At 40.6% G+C, this 26,958-nt stretch overlaps 1 protein-coding gene across 1 annotated transcript in view; it reads left to right on the top strand.

Annotated features, from left to right (window-relative positions):
- The first annotated feature begins 14,731 nt into the window (after positions 1–14,731).
- Positions 14,732–26,958, top strand: part of LOC103602807 (GPI ethanolamine phosphate transferase 2-like) — a 22,778-nt gene continuing 10,551 nt past the window's right edge. Inside the window, exon 1 of the mRNA XM_008587247.1 lies at positions 14,732–14,851. Within this exon, the coding sequence (XP_008585469.1) occupies positions 14,732–14,851 (120 nt within the window). The remainder of the gene's footprint in view (positions 14,852–26,958) is intronic.

The raw sequence follows: 26,958 nt of genomic DNA on the forward strand, positions 1-26,958 counted from the left end.
ATTTCAGAAACTTTAAAGCTAAAAGAATAATAAGGAAGCTGTTGCATGATGTTGACTAGGATTCTTCCAGGCCTGTTTCACAGAAATGCTGTCAGCCAGGTCTTAGACCCTGGCTTTCACAAATTCTCCATATCCATGAAGTACACCAGCCGTTCTCAATGCCAGTTGCAATTAAATCACTGGAGAGAGCATTTGAAAAATACTGATGTGATGGTCCAACCTCTGATCAACTAAATGCTGGTGTTAGCATCAGTGTCAATAATTTTTTAAAAACTTCCCAAGTGATTCTAGATGCGTCCAGGGTGGAGAAAAACTGGGATAGAGAATGGTAACTGTTGTTATCATCTAAACTGTTACTCATCAGTTAAACAACAGCGTAAACAATAATAACAACAGTCACACAATGGGCATCAACCCAAAGTAACAGTGATCATCTCTGGCTCCTTCTCCAGAAATTCTGCACCCACTCTTTCCCACATATTATACCCCTCCTCTTGCTTCAATCTTTTTCTCCTACATTAATACTATCTAGAACACACTGTATAACTTACTAATTTATCTTACTCATTGCCTGCCTCCTTTGATGGGCTGGACACTCCACAGAGACTTTCTTCACAACTGGATGGATATCCAACTCCTAGAACAGCACCTGGCAACATTTTATATTCTTAGCAAACACTTATCACATAATGGAATGAATAGACAGGAATTATGTCTGGTTTGGGAACTGTCCATATAACACAGTTCTGTTACTGTGAAACTTAGCAATTAATTTCTGAAGGATCCTGCCTTAGAGGACACTTCTGTAAAGACCCTTGTAGCTGATGACAGTGCTAATACCACACTGGGGAGAGCTGGCCAGACTGGGCTCTGGATTTGTCAATCATTTGTTCCTGCAAATGAGCCATGAGTTGGAAGCTACTTCAGGTGGAAATAAACAACCTAGTGGGTCATTCAACACGGAGCCTTTGAAACTCATGAAGAGTGGGGTTTGCTTTGGGCCTCTGGAAGAAATGAATATAAATCAAGTGGGCAAGCAGGAAAGATGGTGCCACCATCAAGACCACCAGAGACAAAGCACAAGAGGTACAGAAACTCCTTCTAGAGTAAGCACTGGCCATAACAATGAGCTAGTGAATACTTCCAGCAAATGGATTTTAAAACTAGCAAAGACAAGCAAATGTAGCTTCAAAGGCCTGAAACCAAGAAGGCACTTAGGAGACAGGTTTGTACTGGTGCCTCAAAGCTCAGCACAGTAGTCATCGGGGTTGCTAGGAAGTGCATTCTCCACCGAGAGCAGCAGGGAGCAGGACAGGGCCTGCCAGCATCTGCACGGTGGGCATGGAGCGTGGTGCAGGCTGCCCAGATGCCCCACCTGAGTCTCCATCTGCAGGAGGAGTTGAGACTTTTATCTTAAGTTCAACGTCTGGGCTGGGCCTCTGGGGCTGCTGACATACATTCTCAGTGAGGTGAAAGAAAAATAGAAAAAACAGTGCCACCAGAAGGATATTTTTTAATCTTTGTTCTCGAAATATTTCTATTTCAACACTCTTGGTGTTTAACTTCCATTAACATCTTAATAAAAGTTTCATTGGAAAAAAAATCTAGTCACTTATTTTGAGATAAACGAATATGGCCTGGGGTCTGCCTGGAGCCTGCAAGTGCCACCAAAGTAGACGGTCTTTTCAAGATTCTGTCCCTTTGCTTCTTTCACAAAGAGACTGACCTCTGGACTTCTAGTTATGTGAGATAAGAAACGCCTTTCCTGTTTCAGCCAGCTGGAGTCAGTTTCTCTGCCACGTGCTGCTGCCTGGCCACCCTTCTCTGCCTCGTTCACCTGGTGAGCACCTTCTCAGCCTGGAGAGCCAGCTCCTGCCCAGCGCTGATTCACAGCCTGCCCTCTCAGCACCACGCACTTCCGCCTGGCACCCACGCTTTTATGGACATTTCTGTCTCTGTTGGCCAGACTACAAGCTCCTGAAGAGAGAGAATAAGTCTTATTCGTTTTGTTTTTTCCAGAACTGGCAGAGTCTCTGGCACAACAATAAAAAGGTGAATGAATGAATGAAAGCAAGCAAGAAAGCAAGAGTGGCCTTGGAGATACAGACTCTGTGACAGCAGAAATGCTGAAGCTTAAGTATAAGTCAGGAGAAAAGAAGAGAAGAATAAAGGACAGCATGGAAATGGGATCTCATGAAACAGCAAAATGGGAAAAATTTGGTATTGTGATTATAAGATACTGACAGTGATCAAGTTTGGGTTTACAGAAATTCTATTGGTGGGAAAAAAAAGTGAATTGTATAAATGTTTTTTACAATAAGCCATAGAGATGAGAGAAATATTAAATGCCACTTTACCATTTATTACCTTATATTGCTGCTTGTATATCTGCCTGGCTCCTGTCCTAAAGGCAAGCGTCTGAAAGGCAAAACCTGTGCTCTGTTCTCAGTAGTGTCCCCAGAACCTAACACAGCACCTGCTAGGCCCCCATCAAAGTTTGTTGCCCTAAGGAATGAATGAAGCCTTTAACACTTCAAAGTTAGACTTCACATGAATTACCGAAAGCACAGAGAAAATAACCAGCTGAACATTCTATTCGAAATTATTTGTTCCTCATTAAATCAAATTACTTTTTTCTCATTAAACACCCTCTGGCTTAACAATAATATCTGTCTTTGGCCTTGTTCTCAAATTTAGAAAGTAACCCATGAAGTGCAAGATTGTATCCTTCATACATAGATTAACTAAAAACATCTTTTCGATATTGAGTTCGCTACAAATCAGGAAAAAAAAATTCAACCCAAAGCATTCTAAAGCCAGAATTGTGGGGGGGAAAAAGTAAAACCGTTCTTGGCAAAGTTCCTAATACATCTGGTGTCTCATTAATGTGACAAATATCATTTATATGCTTTCCCACGTGCTCTTAAAGTCACAGAGCATAATAAAGTAAACACATCCCACTGTTTCCTTCTGCTCCTATTTTAATGGCATTATTATGTGTTACTAATATTCTATATTCTCTCCTGTAATGCTTATAGTTTTGTATAAGTAGTCGTTCTTTCCAACACAGTACTAGAATCATAAAAGCTATTATCCTCGTTTTGCAAATAGGAAAACTGAAACGTAAACAGGTTAGTTCTTTGCCATGCAAAAAATTTCAGTGAGGTGGTCAGGAAATGGGCTAGAAAGACAGATGAAAGGAAACCATTTCCTCTGTCTGAATTCACTCCAAAATAAAATTTTCTGGGTCTTTTGTCTCAGATCTGAGTCATATGAATATACAGTTCATTCTTCAAGGGAAAAAAATATCTTGGATCCTACCCTCTGGTGTGGTCTTAAATTATTTCCATAAATTTCTAGAATAATAAACAGATAACAAAGATATTGGCAATACTAAACAAAAATTAAATGATAAGAATGTATGAAGTCTGTATACCATACACATCTCTCCTTATTTTCATTTTATTGATTCATCCTTTAATTTAGTCAATAAACATTTATTAAGTCTCTTCTGTGTTCCAGGCATTGTTCTAGGCAGTAATGTAACAGAAAGAAAAAAAGACGCAGCCCCTGTCCTCTAGTTCCTCACAGTCTAGTGGGAGAGTCAGACACGTAAACAAATATAGTGTAGTTTATTAAGTGTTTCAATTGAGGTAAGGACCAAGTGTCAGGAGAGCCCAGAAGAGGGCACCAAACTGGAATTAGGTGCTGGGGATGGTGTTGGAAAAGGGTGACAGAGAAGGAGACAGATCTGTCACAGTATGACAGGAATTATCTAAATTGGGGGGGAGGGGCCAGAAGTCTACAGCCACAGCTGCCACTAGTAATCATACCCACAAAGGGACAACTCCTCGGTGAGGCCAGCCTTATGAATGGCAGAGCAGAGAGATGGCAAGTATCCAGATGCTCCAGGGCCTTCTTGAACTGCTGAATCGATCCACCCTAAACCCTAAACTTACCCTGCCTCGGGGCCCATTTTCAAGTGAGATAACACATCTGCATAGTGTTTAAGTATTTGAGTGTGGTTTTCTGTTTCTTGCAGCTGAAGGTATTCCAAGTGACACAAGGAGGAGGTTTAGGGGGAAGGCAGTTCATTTTTGGACACATTGATTTGAGATGCCTGTGAGACCATCTGGAGATTCCCCAGGGATAGCTGGGTCTGGATCACACCTGTTACAACAGTTTTTAGTTCTTTGGTATGACTGCCATGGGTATCTGTACTCTTAGGACAGTTAGCTGTCCTTGAAGTGGTTCCATGGCATTGTCAAAGACGCAGGCTTGTATTCTCATGCTCACAGGTTGGCTACAGCAGCACTAAGCATCCTGTCCTTGCCCAACAATGTCCAAAAGCCAGATCTGAGCCTTTTTCCTGGTATTTCTTCTTGAAAGCAAAGAAAGCATTGGTGTCTACACTCACGGGTGGTTAGTCAGTAGATTAATGAGTGATTAGTTAGACTCCTAACCAGGAGTCTGCACCCAGAGGTGGCAACAGCAAGTACTTCAAATGAGGCTAGCTAAATCTGAACCAGAGGGTTCACAAATTAGCATGAGAGACTTTGGAAATAGTTGTTCATTTGTGAAATGAACGGTATTCAATGGACATGGCTGACCAGCATCTTTGCCTTTGCATAATAAAGTATAGGAACATAGCAAGTGGAGAAGTCCAGCTTTTTATAGTAGCATGCTGGGTCTCAAACTTCATTTGGTCCTGGACCCACACTTAAAAGAGGGCTCTTTTACCTCATTTGACTAGATGGCTTGCTTGTTTTGCCACCAGAATATGTATTATATTCCTATATGTTACTTTATTCATGCAAGGGGGCTACTCTTTAAAAGGACAGAAGTGGGGGACTTCCAGTATATGGGATCAGAAAATATGACTCATTTTGTGCCTACTTGCTGATAGATGTTTGTGTATGTGACAGAAGTCGTGTGAGACTTTCTTTATTGCAACACATCACCAGGGAGCAAGCTATGGGTGGGTGGACATGTAGTCCCTATGTGTCTCTAATTGTTGGAGGCTACCAATATTTTCTGGAAAGTTATGAATGGTCAAAATAACTCAGGTCAATTTGCAACAACACGTTACTTCTCCCCACAGAGACTCGAGTCTATGTACCCAGATGGGCTCTGGTAGAAACTTGGTCAAAAGGACTGTCTTTCCTCCAGACAGGCCTTGTGGGGTCTTGGAAAAGCTTGGGCCCAAGAGCCACCAGGGAGATCAATTATCTCATTCAGTACCAGGGTCTATTCAACTGGTCTCTGTTTTATGCGTGTCCCCCTTGAAGCACCCAGCTCAGTCAAAAAGGAAAACTAGTCCCAGACAAAAGAGGAATTATTACTGGTACATGCATTGATGCTTCTATTCAAGAGCTTCCTTAGACAGGACCTCCAACACACACACACTTCCTGGGGCCTCTGTATACATGATTTTCTCATGCCCACTATTCACGGTCGGGAGGACGACCAGCCACTCATTCCTGGTGGCCAGCAACTCCCCAGTCTCTTCTCTCCTTTCCTCCCTCCTTGAGCTACCAGAAAGCAGACGGGTGGGAGTGATTTTACAAAAGGGATCATTTTGAATCAACTCTAATTATAAGTACACATACAAAAGATTTGAACTTTTACAAGACCGTGCATTGTTTTATATCAAAAATAAAACCTTTAAATTTTTTTGGTTTTGTTTTTGTGTTTTTTTGGTGGCTGGCCGATACAGGAACTGAACCCCCTACCTTGGTGTTATCAGCACCATGCTCTAACCAGCTGAGCTAACCAGCCCTTTACATTTTTAGAGTCAGTTTATCATTTGCAAATTGCAGTTCATTAATTACAATTAATAATAAATTACACAAAACACATCTTACCACCCTTTTTTGTTGAGATTTGCTGTTTTAAGTTACAGAACCTGGCTCTCCCTGTGCAGGTAGCTCTTTTGAGAGGAAATCTCTTTACAACGGACATACATCTCATGCTTATGGGCTTAGGTTTTAATAGTTGCCTGAGTTATTCTTTTCCATTTAATGACTTTTTTGTTGAGATTTGCTGTTTTAAGTTACAGAACCTGGCTCTCCCTGTGCAGGTAGCTCTTTTGAGAGGAAATCTCTTTACAACGGATATGCATCTCATGCTTATGGGCTTAGGTTTTAATAGTTGCCTGAGTTATTCTTTTCCATTTAATGAATGTGGGATACACACAAACCAGCTTTCCAGAACAAGATTATAAACATCTCCCACAGCAGGTATGACGCCCTTTGTGGAGGCTTCCCTTCCTCTATCTGCCTCAAATTTCCAATCTCTCCCTTCCCCTGGGGCAGAATTACAAAACCAAGTGTGCCAACCTCATATTGGAAAAAGTGTTAACTTGAGGAGCTATATTTTCTTTGGAAAGGAGGAACTGTCCGTGGAAAACTAAGGGCAGTTCAGATCAGGTTAACCATGGCCTTGGCTGGAAAAAAAAATCTCTAATTTCTCATGATTGATATAGCACATTCGTTCAACTATCCCCTGTGGTTCCTGGAGCATAAGAAATTTTAAAGTTTCCAGCATACTCTGCAAGAGGAATCATGAAATTATCTCTTTTTTTTAACTGAAGCATGACTGCAGGTTATATAATATTCAACTATCCCCTGTGGTTCCTGGAGCATAAGAAATTTTAAAGTTTCCAGCATACTCAGCAAGAGGAATCATGAAATTATCTCTTTTTTTTAACTGAAGCATGACTGCAGGTTATATAATCATGAGAATGGAAATTCCAACTATACAGACACAGGTATTTTGGAGAAATGAGTCTTGTCAATGAATTGGAATCTCCTTGGTAGCTCTTTGGTTAGACAGTCTAGGCTATTGCTTATGAACAAAGTAAACTCTGCTCTTTTGTTCACCACCTACGAAAATCAAGGGCAAAGGAACAACTAGGTCACAGGCACGTTGCTAGATTCTCTCTAATGAGCTAGAAATAAGGGCTGCTCAGAAATGGGCTGATCCCTTCCTCTTACAGCTCTCTTCCTCCGGCATGTCAATACCTCCACAGGGAATATTTATCATTTTTAACTGACTTGTAAATGCAGTGGTAACTTCTCTTGGAAATGATGCTTTAAAATTGATTAAATTATACACTCATCTTTTATTTCTTAGTTTGAAAGATATATGACCCTCGGCTCTGAATTGCTTAAAAATTTTGCATTTTTGTTATCCTCTACAGTCTTTTATGGACGATTTCCAATAGCAAAAACTATGCAATGTAAATTTTCATGGTTTTATGAGAGCTATTCATTTTGTTTTATTCTAAGAGAAGCCAAGAAACTGCCTTTCTCTTTTCCGGTTGGGATGCAACTCAATATCCAGATTGGAAAATTCCTTACTGAGTATACTGGGTATATCATGCACTATCGTGCCACTATGGTTAACATCTTTTGAAAGTAGAAAACTGGCATAAGAAATTATCAGGGCTTAAGTGTCATGAAATGGGATTCCCACCAGCTCATTCAGATATCCTCCTTCTTTGGAGAGGGAGGAGCAGTTATGATTTTGCTCGGGAGAATGAAAAGGAACTAGAAAACAAACACTTGATTGTATGGATCTATAAGTTACTTTCTGTTAAAAAATGTTTATGTCAAATCATCTCTTCAGTAGAGAGCTTCACTAGTAGGGTATTTGTGTTTATAGGTAGGCTAGAATTCTGATGTCTTCTATTCAGGCCCATGGGAAAAAGAAGGGAATATTTTATTCTAAAAAAGTGCAAGAAAATTGATTTGTACCAGAAATTGAAAATGCAACCCACCAGAGTTGTCCCTAATAATGCCATTAGATATGGGGAATGCAGAGTGTAGGTCGGATGAGGGATGATGGATGGTTACCCATGAATTTGTGACATGCTTCTATGCAACACTGCCATCTGCAGATGGTACCCCCAAGTCTTGACTTCAAGACAATTTTATGATATTGAAAATAAACATCAATATGTTGAATGAGATCAGCTACCTATAGAGGTGAACACCTCCAAGAACTGTTCATAGGTATCCAAGGAGTCTCTCAAATGTGAAATTTCAATTAACATGGCCTTGCTGTAGCTTCAGGACAGCAATGCTGGAATCTGATTCCACCCAAAGAAACTGAAACTCAGTTGATTGAATGATCCCAGGTGTTAACACGGACTGTGCCAAGAAAAGAGGAAGGATGGGCATGGGGCAGACAAGGAGAGTAGGGTAAGCAGTTATTTAGTTACCTGTAGCATGCATTCTGCACTGCCCAAGGAAATCATGCTCCAGTCTTTTGACTTGAGCTTTCCAGGCTGCTGGAAAAGTTGCCTTAGAATGAAAACAAATCAGATGCTTAACCCCACTGAGTTCTAGTTTCCCCATCAGTAAGAACAGAAGGAGAACAAGTTCAAAGAGGTAATGGGAGATACTTTGAACAGGACCTGTGGGTCATTGTGAGAATTTGATTTTTACTCTGAGGAAAACAAGGAGCCATGGGAAGATCTTGAGCAGAACAGTGATTGGGATTATCAGGAATTAGAAGGATCAAATGAGCTAATCCACGTAAAGCACTTAACACCATGTCTTGTCTATTAATAGTTCTCAATGAGTGGTAATTATTATTGTAGTTACCATATCTCAGTGACGCTATCAAAGTAGCTCCTCTTCATCAACACTGAATCAGAAAGATATAGAAAATCTGAATAGAACCAGAGCTAGTAAGGAGACTGGATTAGTAATCAAACACCTCCCAACAAAAACAACAAAAAACCCTTGAACCATATGGCTTCACTGGTGAATTCTACCAAAAACATAAAGAAGAACTAACATCAATTCTTTTCAAACTCTTCCAAAGAATTTAAGAGGAGGAAAGACTTCCTAATTCATTTTATGAAGTCAGCAGTACCCTAATACCAAAATCAAAGACACTACCAAGAAAAAAAAAAAAAAAACAACAAACTATAGAACAATACCCCTGATGAATATTAATGCAAAAATCCCCAACAAAATACTAGCAAACAGAATTCCATAGCATATGTAAAAGATTACACTACACTGTTACCAAGCAGAATTTGTTCCTGGAATGCAAAGATGGTTCAACATAAAAAATCAATCAATGTAACATACCACATTGGTATATTCTTCATTAATACAATGAAGGAAAGAAAACACACATGATCATTTCACTTGATGCAGAATAAACATTTGACAAAATTCAACACCCTTTCATGATAAAAAATACCCAATAAATTAGAAGTAGAAGGAAACTACTTTAATACAATAAAGTCTATATATGAAAAACCCACAGCTAGCATCATATTTAATGGTGAAAGATGGAAAGCTTAGATCAGGAACATGACAAAGATGCTAACTTTGATATTTTTATTCAACACAGTACTGGGAATTCCAGCCAGAGCAATTAGTCAAGAAAAAGAAATAAAGGGCATCCAAATTGAAAAGGAAGAAATAAAATTATCTCTGTGCATGATCTTATATGTAGAAAATCCTAAAGATTGCACACATACACACACACAAATTGCTACAACTAATAAATAAATTCACCAAGACTGTAGGATACAAAACCCATGCACAAGAATTGGGGACATTCCTATACACCAACAATAAACAATACAAAAAGGAAATTTAAAAAAAAATTCCATTTACAATAGCATAAAAAATAACACATACTTAGGAATAAGCTTAACTTAGGAGGCAAAAGGAGCTACACTGAAAATTATAAAACATTGCTGAGAGAAACTAAAGAAGACACAAATAAATGGAAGGACATCTTATGTTCATGGGTTAGAAGACTTAATATTGTTAACATATCAGTGTTACCCAAAGCTATCTATACATCCAATGCAATCCCTATCAAAATTGCAATGATGTTTTTCACAGAAATAGAAAAACCCATTCTAAAATTTATAAAGAATTTCAAGGGACCCCAATAATCAAAAGAAACTTAAAAGAGAACAAAGTTGAAGGTCTCATACTTCCAGATTTCAAAACTTACTACAAAGCTCTAGTAATCAAAACAGTGTGGAAATGGCATAAAGACAGACATACAGACCAATGGAACAGAAGAGAGAGAAGAGAAATAAACTCTCACATATATGGTCAAATGATTTTCAACAAGGTGCCAAGACTCTTCAATGGGAAATGGAGATTATTTTTAACCAATGGTGCTGTAAAAAGTAGATATTCCAAAGCAAAAGAATGCAAATGGATTCTTCTCTTATGCTGTATACAAAAATGAACTCAAAACAGACCAAAGACCTAAATGTAAGAGCTAAAACTATAAAACTTTTGGAAGAAAACATAGGGAAAGAGCTTCATGACATTGGATTTGGCGATGATTTCTTGGATGACAGCAAAAGCACAGGCAACAAAAGAAAAAAATAGATACATTGGATTTCATCAAAATAAAATACTTTTGTGCATCAAAGGACATTATCATCTGAGTGAAACAGCAGCCCACAGAATGGGAGAAAATATTTGCAAATCATATATCTGATAAAGGATTAATATCCAGAACATACTCATATAAAGAACTCCTACAACTCAACAACAAAAAACAACCAACTGGATTTAAAAAATGGGCAAAAGCCTTGAACAGACATCTCTCTAAAGAAGATATACAAACAGCTAATAAGCACATGAACAATGCTCAACATTACTAATCATTAGGGAAATGCAAATCAAAATGGTATTGAGGTACCTCTGCATATCCATTAAATGGCTATTACCAAAAACAAACAAACAAAAAACCCCCAGTAAACACAAGTGTTGATGTGAATGTGGAGAAATTGGAACCCTTACACATCGCTAGCGGGAATGTGAAGTGGTGTAGCAACTATAGAAAACAGTGTATTGGTTCCTCCAAAAATTAAACATAGAAATACCATATGATCCCCCAATTCCACCTCTGGGTAGGTACCCCAAAAAATTGAAAGCAGGGTCTTGAAAAGAATGTGTACACCCATGTTCACAGCAGCATTTTTCACAGCAGCCAAAAAGTGGAAATGACCCACTTGCAGCTTGCTAGATGAATAGGTAAACAAAATGCAGTATAAGATATACAATGGAATAATATTCAGCCCTATAATGGAAGAAAATTCTGATCCATGCTATAACCAAGGTGAACCTTGAGGACATTATGCTAAGTGAAATAAACCAGACAGAAAAGGACAAATATTGTATGATTCCATTCTATGAGGTCCTCAGAGTTGTCAAATTTATAGAGACAGAAAGTAGAAGGGTGGTTTTCAGGGGCTGGGAGAGAAGAAAATGGTGTTACTGTTTAATGGGTACAGAGTTTCAGTTGGAAACGATAAAAAGTTCTGGAGGTAGATGGTGGTCATAGATGCACAACAATGTGAATGTACTTAATGCCACAGAACTATACACTTAAAAATAGTAAATCTTATGTTATGTATAATTTACCACAATTAAAAAAAAAATAGCTCCCCTTCCTCTGAGTCCACACTTTCTGACAAATTTCTGGACAGCCACAACTGTGACCACCTGAGCCATGACTCTTCGTCCAGGCCACTATCTGGGTGCCTGTATGGCTTGGTTACCATTTCTCTTTCTAGTTGCAAAACGAGGCTGTTCCAAAGAGTAGTGCAGTTGTGAACTCCAAGATGGGCCGTATAGCTCCCCTTCCTCTGAGTCCACACTTTCTGACAAATTTCTGGACAGCCACAACTGTGACCACCTGAGCCATGAATCTTCGTCCAGGCCACTATCTGGGTGCCTGTATGGCTTGGTTACCATTTCTCTGTCTAGTTGCAAAACGAGGCTGTTCCAAAGAGTAGTGCAGTTGTGAACTCCAAGATGGGCCGTGTTTCCCTTCATTTTTGTATAATACACTTTTTGTTAAAATACCCAGGAATGATTTCCCAAACCACAATTACTATCTCTTCCTGTATCAGGCTAGCTGCTCTTGGTTAGAGGAAGAACTAGATAAAGATTTACAACTTCTGTAGAAAGACTTTCTCAAACTACCAAGCTACTCTGAAGCCCTTTAGTTGCTTTGTGTGTAAATTGCATCTTTCTCGCACTGCCTACATCGTTAAGAGAGAGAGGAGTAAATCAGCACCGTTCAATTAGGAAGGGTGCGGTTTTGAGTCTGATGTGTGATTATAAATGAATAAGGTGGAAATCCTTTTCCTCCTTATATTCTGGCCTCCTCTGTCTTCCCAAGTCTGAGCAGGAAGCCCCTTCCATCCAGTGCTGACCCATAAGCCTTCTGTATTTTTTTTTTTTTTTGTCTTTTGTCTTTTTCCGTGTCCGGCAATGGATCGCAACCCTCAGTGTCGCCCCCGTACCCAATCTCCCTTGCCAGTATCTCTCCAACTTGTAGCCTCATCTTTGGCCATCAGGTATACCTCGTCCTATGCTATATTCATTCCCCACCATCCATGGTTTCAGTCTTACAACTTCCATTTATTGCAATGTCCTTCCTTCATCCCTGCCTTTAGAAATCCTAAGCCTCTTTCAAGACCAATCTCAAATTCCACTCCAGAGTACTTTCCTGACCCTTAAGCCCTCCCTTGAACCCTCTCGTGCACTCCTCTCTGTGACACACCTATTCAGCCTTGCACTTGGGCTGGTTGCATCATAGGCCTGACCCCCGTGGTCTATCCATGGTTTGGCTCATGCCAAGTGAACAGTAAATACGGATGTTACTCCCACTGTGTTTTATTGGTTCTACTTGAACACACATGTTTACCTCTAGCCCCTGTGTCACATATGCCAATAGAACAGAAAGATAAAATCAAATCGACCCTCTGTCCTTGCTGCTGTACTCAGCGGTACAGGATGGGTCCTGAGTTGCTGGAGTCTCTACCCAATGGAAAGTTTTCCAGCTCACTAATACGGTACATCATTAAATCTCTGAGCATCCAACAAATATATACTTGGCCATGAATTCTAATCAGCTACCGGTTAATACTACTATCTTAATCTGGATGTAGCTATACACTGAAAATTGAACAAACATTTTGGGTTTTACTTGTTGGTTTTGTGTTTTGATTTAGTGATGCTACAGAAAAAATTATGGTTATCTATAGCAGAGGGTCCCTCTGTCCAATTGCAGAACAGAGGGACGCAGACATCAGGGCTGATTTAATCCATCATTTGATACAAACCTGCAGAATGTCCAATGAAATTGTTTTCTTAATTATGTTTTAACCCTGTCTTTGCTGCTTGGCAGTTCTTATTGCTAATGGGGCTACTTAGATTTACATCAGCAAGTCAGAAACGATTTGTTAAATTAGATGGAAAAAATGATTTTTAAAAATCAGAATATCTTCGTAATGTACCCCCAGACTTCTCAGTTTTTAAAGTCTGTTGGTTTAAAGTCTCAAAGCTACTTGGCCAGGAATACAACCAAAAAAAAAAACACTCAAGGGACATCTTTGGAGACTGCCCTTTAGGAAACCCTGTCTCTAGACTGCCTCTCCAAATTGAGATTAGCAAAAACTTTGAAGTAATTGTACAGTTCAACCCAATTAAAATATTCAACAATTACAATTCCGTGATGCCAGGAAAAAAAAGAAAATAGATAAATAATTACCTTGAGATGCTGCTTCTTAAGACCAGCAGCACCATTTTTTTTTTCAAATAATTTCCCCCTCCTGCCTTTAAATCTCGGAAAAGTATCACAGAAATATCTATATCATGAATAGTTCCACAGGTCAGTTTCTTTCTGTGCTGCTATGCATGCAGTGATTATCACTTCCAAATTTTCCCAGACTGCTTTGATAGTGTATGATGTACAGGTGATTTCTTAAGTTCTATAATCAAACTTTTTACATTGGGGATTTTCATATAAATAAATTCAAAGACCTGTTATAAAAAAAGGAAAACAACACTTTCTGAGACCCAGACTATATTACTCCTGATCTTTCACTGAGATTTGGTTGGCTCTGAGGCATCAGAGCCAGTTAAGTAAAGGTCAGTTTTGGTGGTTGCTGAGGCTCCACTGCTACTGTCATTGAGAACACATCCTTTGAGAACTTTTTGAGAATTTAAAGGCCTTTCACACTGCCCCTCCTGGTGACAGTCCCCTCCACATCTTGCTCAGTGATGAGGTGAATCAAGCTTGTTGGCTGAAGCACTCACCAAAGCTCAGAGCTCTCCCCTGACACTGGCCCTTCTGTAACTGTGCTGGGAATACTCACCTGTGGCATGTCAATAATTGACGGTCTAGGGATAGAAGTCTGAAAAGTGACTGCTTCACGGGCTGGTTTATCATCCAGAGACGCAGGCACAGCCTTGGGTGTCTCGGCAGGCTGGATGGCAGTGCGGTGACTTGGAACCCGGTTTGCACTGCCATTTCTCTCTGCAGAGGTGCCTGCATCTCGCCTTTTCTCTGGAGCTCCTTCTTGCGCTCTCAGGTGACTTGAGTGTCTGCCCTGTCTGCCTGCTGTGCCCATGGGCTGAGCGCAGACGGTGGGATGAGGATCGGCTGCGCTGTCCTGGTCGAAGGGAGCATTTTCTCGGGTGTTCCCAAAGCAAGTGAGCAGAGCTGAGCATGGGAATGGGTGCATCCTTCCAGAAGGAGGCTTCAGTCTCTGGGTGAGCCTCGCTTTCCACGTGGACATGACCTGCAATGAAACATGGCAAAGTTCAAAGGCGGGAAGGAATTTCCAGGAGTCCAGATCACCTCCTCTTTCTTTATAGTAACTATTTCTTTGACTGAAAAGAAGGACTTGCTAGTGGTTGTCCCTAAATAGAAGTTGAGGGGAATGGCACAGCCACCCTTCCTGAGAGTCACTCAGCAACTGGCACCGCTTCGGAAGACTCCATCTCAGGCCATTTCGCACTCTTCCTTCCTTGATGCTGTCAGTGGCTACAGAAAGCTGTCTGTGAGACATGTGGTTGGCTCAGGTTACAGTCCCCAGGCAGGGCAGACGCTTCAGTATAAAGTAGTGCCAAGTCAATAGACAGTTGCTTCAGGTTACCTTGGAGGCATAAAGATAATGTAGCCTGATAGCATCCACCATAATAGTGTCAGCCTGTGTATCAATAACATCATAACAGCAGCAAAACCTCCTTCAGTTACTCCCTTCAAATATTTATTCCCCCAAACAAAACAAAAATGACCCAGTTGGCTATCGCAAATGAAGACCCCAAAGAGAGGCCATGACCCTAGCAACTGTTTCATAATTAAAATAAGAGGTAGACTTAAATCTTTCATCTGGAGACATCCACATTTGGGTTTGATGTCACAAGGACTTTTCTGGATCTTTCTTGCGTCTTCCCCCAAACAAGTTTCCAGACTTCAGGATCCATATTGCCCCTTCTGGTAGCTGTAAATGAATCTTTGTTCATTTGTTTGTTTATTACCCAGGCTAAGTTCTTCATTAGTTTCAACAGCACTAAAAAAAAAAAAAAAAAAAAAAAAAAAAAGAAGAGCCCCACATTAACAATTAACATTATGCATTATGTTATTATGTGGGAATTATGAAGGAATTAAGCATATTTAGTAAAGGAGTGTTCTATCTACTGTAAATATTACCTAATTTTAGAAAGTAACCCCCCTTTGAACATAGATCTTCTATTTCTCAACACATTAATATGTGAACAGTGAAAAAATAGTAAGTTATAACCATATTCTAAGACTACTCAAGCATATTCTTAGCCAAGCATCTGCTAGGAATGTTATAGAAAAATAATACTGTAATGGTTTTACCATTAACGGTGACTTTGGGGTCAAGATTTCAGGGCATATCGCCCACTCTCATTTGTTTGCTCTCTCCTTTAATTTAATGTCAAGATGTGTGTTTAAGCCCATACATGTGCTAGTTATTATAGCACTAATCCCCATTTTACAGAGGCAGAAGCCAATTCTTTGAAATTTCAAGTGACTAAGGCAAAAATTATGCCACTTAGAAGGGCTGGCTGGAAGCCCAAGATCCCTGCTATCCTTTATGGTCTCCGAGTCTCATTCCATCTAGCAGTCATGTTATCAATGTCACCGCCATTGCTGTAAATATTGTCTCAAATGGGAAGTCATATCTACAAGACATGAAGGCAAGTATGGCTTAAGAAAGAGCAAATACAGCATCAAATGTGGACTTTTAGTTTTTACCAAAAGTTAGAAATAGAAGATAAAAAGCTGTCATCTATCTAGAGGTTATCATGTGCTAACCAAGCTATGCCAGACTTCCCAGGGTCGACAGCTCATTCTCCTTTCAATACTCAAGAACAAGCAGTCCAGAGCTCCCTTACACAAGGTAGCAAGAAGTCCACACTTCCACCAGGCTCCCTCACCAAGTATTCCTGAGGATCCCGACAGCTCATTCTCCTTTCAATACTCAAGAACAAGCAGTCCAGAGCTCCCTTGCACAAGGTAGCAAGAAGTCCACACTTCCACCAGGCTCCCTCACCAAGTATTCCTGAGGATCCCAAGGAACTGCATTCTGCCTCCTGTCTGCCCTCATTGCTACAGTCCACTCAGTGCCGCTGCCATCTCCAGTCCCCTCGCTTCTAAGCACGCTTACAGTAAAGCTAGGCTGTCGTGGTTAACAAGAATTTATTGAAGGCTTGGAGATAACAGGATGGAATTAAAGAGAAGAAAAAACAACTCTTAAACCTGGTTTTATTCACTCATTCACTTCTTCATTCAACTCTGTGTCAAGCACTGTCTGCAACTGGAGAGACAGCCCTAAACAATGCAGCTTTCAAGGGACTGCATGGGTAGACCACCGGGTAGGACGGCTCAGAGCCCCACCCCCAGGTTTGCCGTCTCTCTCACCTTGGCCCTCAGCTTGCAGCCCTACTGTGGGGACCACCTTACCTTCCTCAGGAGGCATGTGAGGAGCATGTCTGAACAAACCAGAGTCTCAGCACCAGCCCACTGAGAACAGTGGCCTTTCTTACTGCAGTGGTTGCTGAGTCTGATCTAGAGCAATAACAATAACAGATAATGGTTAGTGAGGGTTTGGTATCAGACATGAATCTCAGCAAATTAATTCATTTAATCCTCACAACCTAGGAGAAAGGTGATATTATTATTCTGATTTTTACTCATTAGAAAAATGAGATACAGAAATTTAAGTAACTTGCCCAAGGTCACCATGCTGCTAAGGAAGAGAGCCAAGATTATGAGCCCAGGCAGGCTAGCTCCAGAGCTCAGGTCTTTAATCAGCATGCAATACCACTTTCCAGTTACACACACATGCACACATACTTATACACACTCCAAGAGGAACTTTCCAGTAACTGCAATCCAACACTCAGCCTCTAAGACATACATGTGCACAGAAGTATGTCCATGAATGTTCATAGCACCAGTGTTTATAATCACAAAATAATTATAAATCAGTAGAAAACAAGTTAGTATACAAGAAATTATCTGTACAATTAAATTTTATGCAACTATTAAAAAGGATATAGAGACTTCAGGTTTAATATGGTACACTAATTATGCATGTGTATTTAAAACCTCCCCTTTCTAAGAAACGATTAAGATAACAGTTGTGGAATTCTTTTAAAGGCTTACATTTGATGTTGAAAGAAGGGTGTGGAGGGCCCAATAAATTGGCCTCAACCCACCACATCCTCTTACCAGGTTCTGGATCTGCCACAGGAAAGAATTCAAGAGCAGAGTCACAGTAGAAAGTGAGAACAGGTTTAATATAATGAGTAAGAGATACAGACTCCACAGAGAGAGTGCAGCCTAGCTCCAGAGACTGAGCAGGGCCCATTCCAAGTTTACCACAAAATTAAGAAATGCACACTTAAAGTTCAGTACAGAGTGCAGGCTGGCTCAAGAGAGTGAGCAGCTAGCTGCTTGCTGACAATAAACTTCATACAAAAATAAAGAAATACACACTCCACAGGCCAAGTTCAGGCTGGCTCTAGGAAAGTGAACAGCAGCCTGCCTTCTCCTGGGATTTTATAGTTTTGCTATCGAATGAATATTCAACTAAGGGGGCAGTTCCCAGTTATGTAGCATAGTCTTGCACATGCTCAGTTGGTCTCTTCTTGGAGCATGTTCATTGGTCAAATCCTATCACATGCACCACACACATTCAAGAATATTCTGTGCTCTTTAGCACCCCAAGTGGAAGGTCATTCAGCTACCAGGGTTATATAACCCTTCTCTACTGAGCATGCCCAGACACTGGATTTGCATAAGCCAGCCCCTTGTGATCTCATTTTCCCATGTTGGTGCTGAAAACAGGTCTAACCAGCAACAGCAATTTTTCTCTAGGGGAGGGCCTAGTGGAGGGGTCTGAGACCTTGGGGAATGGTTTGAAACCCAGAGGCATGTCCTGTAAACTGAACCCAGGGGAACTGAGCACCCCCTATCTCATTCACAACACTAAAGAGACTAGGAACGGAGTCAATCTCATTTTCCCATGTTGGTGCTGAAAACAGGTCTAACTAGCAACAGCAATTTTTCTCTAGGGGAGGGCCTAGTGGAGGGGTCTGAGACCTTGGGGAATGGTTTGAAACCCAGAGACATGTCCTGTAAACTGAGCCCAGGGGAACTGAGCACCCCCTATCTCATTCACAACACTAAAGAGACTAGGAACGGAGTCATTAACATATGAGAAAACTGAACAAGTTCCTATAAAACAAAAGCAGATGAAATATTACTAGTTAATGAAAAAAAGTCAGAGAGCCAGCATGCTGAGCAGAATCCTATAGAAGCTCTTGACTTAGCAGCAATGGCACTTAACAGTAAGTCTGAAAACAATCAATTAATTGAAGTTTTGATTATGGAAGTCAAAAGTTTTCTATACCCTTCACATACAACATATGCACATACATAAATAAATATTAAGGTGGGGCATTGGTTTTATCTAAAACTAGTGAACTGTCTAATAAGCCAGTAAGGGTAGCTAGCACAGATGTCAAGATCCAGAAATAAAGACGCTCTTGTTCTTGTATTTAGGGTCTCTTTCTGGTATTAAGGTAGCTCTCTGCCTACTACCTTACAGTGAACCCATTAGTTGGCAAATCCCAACATTCACAGAGCTCCCAGTCCATCTTCAAACTTCTCCCTTATGTAAAAACACAAATAGATCATAGACATCACAAGACATTTGAGAAGAACTGAACTATAAATGATGACAACCAAGTCAAACAAAAGAAAAGACCCAAGCAAAGGAGAGGGAAGGGTGGGCGGGTAGCACCAGACAGCACCATGCAGTCTGCTGCAAGCGTGGAGCAAAGCACGAGGCAGCTCGATTCTGTGCAATGGAGAGAGTATGAGGAGGGAGAATCTTTGCAACTTGATACCAAGAACATGCTCCTGAAGTGCCATGTGACAGAGATCCTAGTGAACTTCAGAACGTTAATTTGCTCTGCCTTTTTAAAAAGCTGTTTACATAGTTATAATAATATAAATGATATTCACATTTTTCCAACTTTTAGAATTAATATACAGACCTATAGTTGCATACTGGTGGCATGCAAGAAAAATTAGGCCTACACATAGATTTTGTTTGCCTAATGACATTTTTAAAAAGTTCTGCACAGCTGTTAGATCACAGTAACCATCACTCTCTGCATCTTTTGTTGGGTCATCTCACAAATTTATGTTGACAGAACCCTGAAGGCATTAGAGTTTGTGGCCTAGGGTGGGCATTTATTATTTTTGATGCCCAGCTTTCTTTCCCCTTCTTTGGGGTAACAGTACCCAGATTTCCTTTTGGGGATTCCCCTCCTGTGCTTTAGGTGAGGCTTCAGGGCTGGTTTCAGGGTTAGGTAACCAGCATGCCATAATCCCTGGTCCCAGCCACTGGTTCCAGGACTGGCATGACAACACATCGTTCCAATCAGAATGAGTCCCAAAATCTTACTACTTGGAGGAAACTTTCTTTTCTTTCCACTGGATTTACTGGATTTAAACCTGAGAAAGTAGAAGTGGGAAGCAGCTGCCAGCCTCTTGCTTCCTCGAGGGAAGAGCTCGCCCCGTCTGGAGCTCACACAAAGCAGAAGATAAGAGCTGGAGAGAAAGAAAGTGGGTCCGGATAACACCTTTGGATGAAGCTTTCCCCCAGACTGGATCTATCCCTACAACTTTCTGTTTGTTATGTGAGCAAATAAATTTCCTTTCCTGCTTCATCTGTTTTGAGTTGTATTTCCTGTCACTTGGTACTAGAAGAGTCCTAATCAATATACGACCCACATGTACCAGCAAATCATGGAAAGCTTCACTATGGTTACAGAATAGGATGAAAATGTAATCAACCTTGACAATGGCAAAATGAAGGAAGAGCTGAGAGATTCTGAAAGATGGAAAGGTTGTCGTGGAGGAGGTGATACAAGCAGAGGGAAGGTTCGATTTGCTAATATTCTTATATTTCAAAGTCGAAAGATGCTCCCTGTGGTTGATACAAAAAATAGAGTCTTAAGTATGGTGTTTGAGCTTGCAGAGTTCACAAGGGGAGAAATTATAAATACAGATGGAAAATTATTGAGAGGAGATAGGGTGGAGGAGCAGCTAAATGCTCACCTGTTTTATTAGAAAATCAATAAATATTGTCTAAAGTTGATGGATAAATAAATAGAGGCATAAGCATATCAGTAAGTGGAATAGATCCTCATCTATCACAGCAGAATGTTAATGGATAATATTTTAAGTCCATAAATTAAGAAACAGAAGTATAAACATGTTATTTATAATATGGTGCTATCCATCAGAAAAACTAAAGGCAAACAGTTATAAGAGATTTGCCTTTAACAGGTAAGGCTCAAGGTGAAGCACTAGATGATTCCCTTCCATTCTAAACTGTTATGTATGTTTTATATTTAGATCATGTGCAAATATTACTTTAATCCAATTTTTAAAAAAGAAATGAAGACAACTTGCATGGGGAAAAATGGAAAATCACTGAGAAATATTTTGAATGACAAAAGCAAATTTAAAAAAAAAAACGTACATGACATGGTATGCTCCCAATTGTATTAAAAACTACCTATATATGTGGCCATATAAATATATACATGTATGTATTTGCATTTATATAGAAAATTTATGAAAGAATGCTCAAGAAGTTAGTATCTGCCTCTGGAGAGGGGACACGAAAAGTCTGGTCTGGGAAGAAGATACTTTTCATGATAGTTTCACTTTTCATGGTACACCCTGTTGTACTGTTTGACTTTTTTTTAGCCATATGCAAATATTAATTTTTCAATTTAAAAAAGCTACCAAGGAAACATTCCAAGGTGATGTGGCACCAAAGCAACCAACTCTAGTTGGGGTCTGAGATGAAAGTCAAAGATTTGGCTCAAATGATCTCTCCAAAGAGAAGATGAACAGAGCTGTTCTCAGTCTCCAAAAATGAGTGAAATCATCCTGTGCATTATCAGAATGCCTTAAAAAGATTAGTCATTTTCCATATGGAACTCAGAGGTCGAAAACTAACGCTTGCACGCATTTCTTCAAACAATATGTATTGAGAACCCACTATACAGCAGGTTCTGAGTTAGCTGCTGCTGTGGGGTCTGAGTCAAATAAGACAGGGTCCTGCCTCCCTGGAGCCTAGAGACCAGTGGGGCATATGAGCGAGCATGCTCAGTGCAGTGAGGAAAATCCACTGACCCCTGGAAATGAAATAACACCCATGCTGGGAAGGCCGCTGATCTCACAGCCCCTGGCCTCGTCCCTTGAGATTCACTTTCCCCTCAGGGATCCCACTCATCACTGCCCTCCTCTTTGCAAATCCAGACCAAGAAAACCACACTGTCCTTTCTCCTTCATGAAGCAGATGATAATCTGCATTATTTGAGCAGACTTTACTGGTTACAAAAGGGAATTACACCTCTTCAAAAAAGTCTCCTTTTCTGACTGGCTGCTAGATAACATCATCGTCAGTGCACAAAAGTCCGGGGTTATTTTGACAGGGTTTCCCAGGGCTTCCTCTCTGCCTAGTTCCTGTGCAGTTTCCAAACAACATCGACCATCTTGCCCCCTCACACCCACCTCGACTCCTTAGAGTCTAGGCTCAAGAGATAGGCCTTGAGTCCCGTCTCCTTTTCAAGAGCCACTTTTCTGGTCATTTCCTTCCCCAAGATGATTAACACTGGGAATATCCTTCACCCTAAGGGAAGACCTCCCCTTGTCCCCAAGCCTCAGCCCTGGTCTCAGTGAGACAACATGCACAACAGAACTCAGGAGTCCAACATCAGTCCTTGAAAGCAGTAGATGGGGTCATTTCCTTCCAAGTGTGGAGGAAGGGAGGTCACCCAACCAAGGCAGGAGGAACAGGGGAAGGGGCAGGAAACAGGGAACTCAAGTATAAGGTCAGTTACAGGGTCATATCCTCTCCCTCTCCCCATATTTATTTTAAAATGAAAATGAATTAAAAATGGAGTTACACTTTCTTTTTATTATTTATTTATTTCTGTATTTATTTATTTTTGGTAACAATTTCTCAAACACTTCTGAGATCATGGAAAATGCCCCAATTTGTTGCAAAACTAGATTCAACTATCACAAGATTTGCCTAGAAGTGAGAATGCCCTACCTTCCTGCTCTGGAATTCTCTTTACCACTTTTTTTCTTCCTCACACAGAAATCCCAGCTGATTACAGTGCTATTTTCCTTTGGGGGTGGAGGGAAGCAAAAGCTTTCCTGCTTTCTACCCAAAAGCACAGCTGAAGTTAGAAGAGCTGGTGAGTCAGGTAGGATGAAAAACCAGAACTTTTCTGTCTGGTGCTAAGCAAAGCCCCAAGCTTCAGGATTATATTTACATGATTGTAGCTTCCACTAGTACTTCCGTAGAAATACTGATCTATCTGGTTCCTAATTAGCTTCCTTCCACAGACCTTTGACCTTTGGGTGGATTCAGAGGTCCCCAGGTCTGCCCACTCCGGGCCCCTTTCACCATCCTCCTTGAGGCACAGCTTGTTTCAGGCAGTGCTGGTGAGTTAATGAAGGCAGATAGAATTCTATCCTTGTAATGGTGGCAAGTCCATCTCATTACACAAGCATTTATGACATCTTATCTGAAGATAGTGTCCAGCTATCTATATATTTTTGCTCTAGTAGTTTGAGAGTGAAAAGTCATCTGCCCTGAACCACATGCCCTGTATCATTTCCCATAGCTGTACCTGGGCAACAGTCTGTCCCCTACTCACATCCCACCTTACGTGAGACTGACAGCCTCTTGCAATCTCCACCCTCCCCAGGGGCAGGAGCACTAACCATGTTGTTTTCCTGCATGGCATACTACGGGTAGGTCTCCTGGCAAGTTGACCCCAATTGAGAAATCTTTACACTGTATTAATTTTTAAAAGCAGATTATAAAGCATCACAAATGATCTCATTTGTTAAAGAGAAACTGAATTTTAAATAAAAAGGAAATGTGATTCCTGATATGGTTCAAAGTGCTATTTCATTGATTTCTACCCTTATCTCTATGAGATCAGAGGTTTGCACTGTTGGCTTTTCCAACTATACATAAGCTCCTTTTTTTATTTTGCTTTTTCTTGGAAATGTATTTAAAAGTACAAATTTTTCTCTGACTCTGCACTGAACAATATGGTCACTGCTAGCCACATGTAGCTATTTAACTTTAAATTTAAATTAGTTAAAATTTAATTTAATTTAAATATTTAGTTCCTTTGTCACACTAACCCCATTTCAAGTGCTTGAGAGTGACAGGGAGCTAGTGGCTGCCATATTGAACAGCAGGTACTATTGCCATCATCACAGAAGGTTTTATCAGACAGCACTGTTCTAACTATGGCTTTAGACATGTCCCTAAAGTTTTTTTGACATATGATGTTGCCACTGTTTTTTCAGTTCTAAGTATTTCCCAATTCCCCTTATGTTTCCTTTTTACCATGTTATTGGTAATATATTATTTATTTCCTAGACATAGGAGGTTTGTTTGTTTCAGATATCCTTTTATTACTAATTCCTAACCATTTTTCATAATGGTCAAGAGCACAAGATTTATATATTTTCTTCTTGGGATGTATCGAGGTTTCTCTTCTGGCCTAGTGTGTGTTCTGTTTTTGTACATATTCTGTGTGGGTTTGGAAAAAGTGTGTATTCTCTGTCAAGTGTCAAGTTCTAATTATGCATCTGTGTTAGGCTGAATGATGACCTCCAAAGATATCCATGTCTTAATCCCCAGAATCTTTCCTTATGTGAATATTTCCTAATGTGACAAAAGGGACTTTGCAAGATGTGATTAAGCTAAGGGTCCTGAAATGGAGAGATTATCCTGAATTATCCAGGTGATCCCTAGATGCAATCACACGTGTCTTTATAAGAGAGAGGCTCAGGGAGATTTGAGTACAGAGAGAAAGTGGCAATGTGATGATGGAAACAGAAGTTGAAATCATGCTGCCACAAGCCAAGGAATTCCAGCAGCCTACAGAACCTGAAGGAAACAAAGAACTGATTCTTTTCTGGAGCTCCCAGAGGGAACAAGGTTAAAGTCAAAATAAACCTCATTTGGACTTCTGGTCTCCAGAACCATAAGAGAATAAATTTGTGTTTTAACCACTAGGTTTGTGGTCATTTGTTACAGCAGCAGTGAGAAACTAATAGAGTATCTAATAACTCGAGCTTCTTAATTGCATAATTCTGATCTATGTCTTTGCTTACTTTTAGTCTGCTTGTTTTATCAGCTTCTGAGATGATAATTATATTAAAACCTCCAATTACACTTGTTGACTTGTGTATTTATCCCCCTGTGCTATCAATTGTTTTTTATATGTTGAAAGTGTGCATGTTGTTAGGTGCAAATATGTTTATGATGTCTATATCTTCTTTCTCTATTTATTACATTTGTCAGTGTTTAACACTCCTCTCTGTCTCCTAAGATATTTTCTTGCCTTTTATGCTATTATTTTGGATATTAAAATTGTTTCCCAGGCTGGCCAGTTAGCTCAGTTGGTTAGAGCACACTCTTGTAACACCAAGGTCATGGGTTTAGATCCTCAAACTGACTAGCCACCAAAAAAAAAGAAAAAGAAAAAAATTGTTTCCCAAGTTAAAAGTATAATATCTTTGGCTACTCTCACTAGAATAAATTTGAGGTAGTACTTTTTACCCCATTTCCTTTTGATTCAAACTCATGGTTTTTAAATACACACACACACAAATATATATATATTTATATATGTATACATACACACACAGATACAGAAATAAATGTATATGTCTGTGTGTATATGTGTGTGTTTATTGTAACCCACATGTATACTTGGGTTAGTATAAATACATATATTTCTTAGTTCTACCACTGAGAGAACTTAGAAACAGTGACATCCTGGTAACAATGAGCACACCTAATTTCCACATCTTGGCTACTAAATACCATTCTCCAATGAAAGGAAATAAGACTCTTTGGAAAAGTGGTTGGGGTAAAGAAAACACAAGATGAGCCAGAAGGCTTCTTGAGGTGCCAGAAAGTAAGAAAGTTATATATAAAAAAAAAGATAGCATATTAAAAGCCATATGAAAAAGCTCACAATGGCCAAAACTAAAACAAATTAAGCAATAAAACAAATAAGAGCAAAATGATAATAATATTGAATTATAATCCCAATAATAAAATCAATATTCACAAGACTAAACTAATGCAAATAAATGATTAAATAAGTATATGGGGGAGAAGAGACAATTTTTCCTTAAGGGAGAATACAAATTAATAAAGACACAAATAAGGGGAATAAAAAATAACCATTAGAATACTACATGGATGAGGAGAATTACTATGGAATAAAGGATCATAATTCAAAGGAATGGATTGTTCACTATACCATTTACATTTTCCCAAAGCAATATATTTTAGTTATTGTTTCAGGTAACAAATGGTACACTCAAAGTGTTATATTAAACAGTGTGATGAGGGACTATGTGCAGAGATGTGGGCAGGATTAAGAGAACCAACAAGGGTACGCAAAGCATCCCAATGCACGGGTCTGAAAGGTCAAGGGGAGACTACCTTGAACCCAGAGAGAGCTTCAGCCCTGCAGGCAGGGTCTCCAGATGGAAGCAGACAGGGTGCATTGCAGAGAAATGCACCAACTGACAAAACTGCAGTGAAGTAAATGGGAAATGTGGAAAACAAAAACCCAACTTCTCTCCCTTGCCTTCTGGTCTGTTGTTGCCTCTCACTGGTCAAACCCAACAAGAAGCCAGAGGCAGGGAGTCTGGTTGGTGCAGTCCACAGAGGTCAGCCTCCAGGGAGATCCAGCAGTGCAAGAGGTATAGAGAATGGCTCCAGAGGGACAAATGGAGAATACATTTACTTGAATAAAAAAGAAAACATGAATTTTAATGTCATTTAAATCACTTATGTGAATTAGGAAAGAAATAAAAAATTTTAAAATCTGAGAGATGGAGAGGAAGGTGCTGGACCAGCCCAGCTCTGGGACCTTTGTGAGTGACCCCCAGCCCAGCCCCGCTTGGGGGTCAAAGGCCCGCCCGGCCCCCGCTTACCACACTAGGCTAGGTGCCGGCACCACTGCTGCCTCCATTTTCTCTGAGGGGGGCGGAGCCGGCCGGCTCAGATCGGGCAGACCAGCCATCTTCGCTTGGCGCGGCTCCTCACTGAGCCGTGCCACTTGCGTGCATCAGCACAGGGCCCCCCGGGGCCTGTGGAGCGGCCACCAATCCCACTCCTCCCGCGGATCTCTTGCGGGGCTGGTGGAGTGGGGATCCCCTGGCCAGCGTCGGGAGGGCAGGGAAGAGGATCCCGGCCAGACTGTCACTCCACCACACCTGGGGCCTCGGCCCCAGGTAAACTCCCTGCTTCCAGGAGGCAGATACCATTTCTGTGGCCTTCAGTTTGGAAAAATCCCAGACTGATTTCTGGTTGGGAGAGGGGTGACCGGGGTGCCCCGAGCCCGCTTGATCCTGCCGAAGAGCTGGCCTGAGGGCGCCGAACAGGCTCACACCGGGGGGATTCAAAGAGGAACTGTGTGCTGTGAGATCCTCCCCCGGGGGGCTCACACCCTGGTGTGGGAGATAACTCAACCACACAGGGGGCCG

Source organism: Galeopterus variegatus, unplaced genomic scaffold (genome assembly GCF_000696425.1).
Source record: "Galeopterus variegatus unplaced genomic scaffold, G_variegatus-3.0.2 Scaffold4315, whole genome shotgun sequence".
Taxonomy (NCBI): domain Eukaryota; kingdom Metazoa; phylum Chordata; class Mammalia; order Dermoptera; family Cynocephalidae; genus Galeopterus; species Galeopterus variegatus.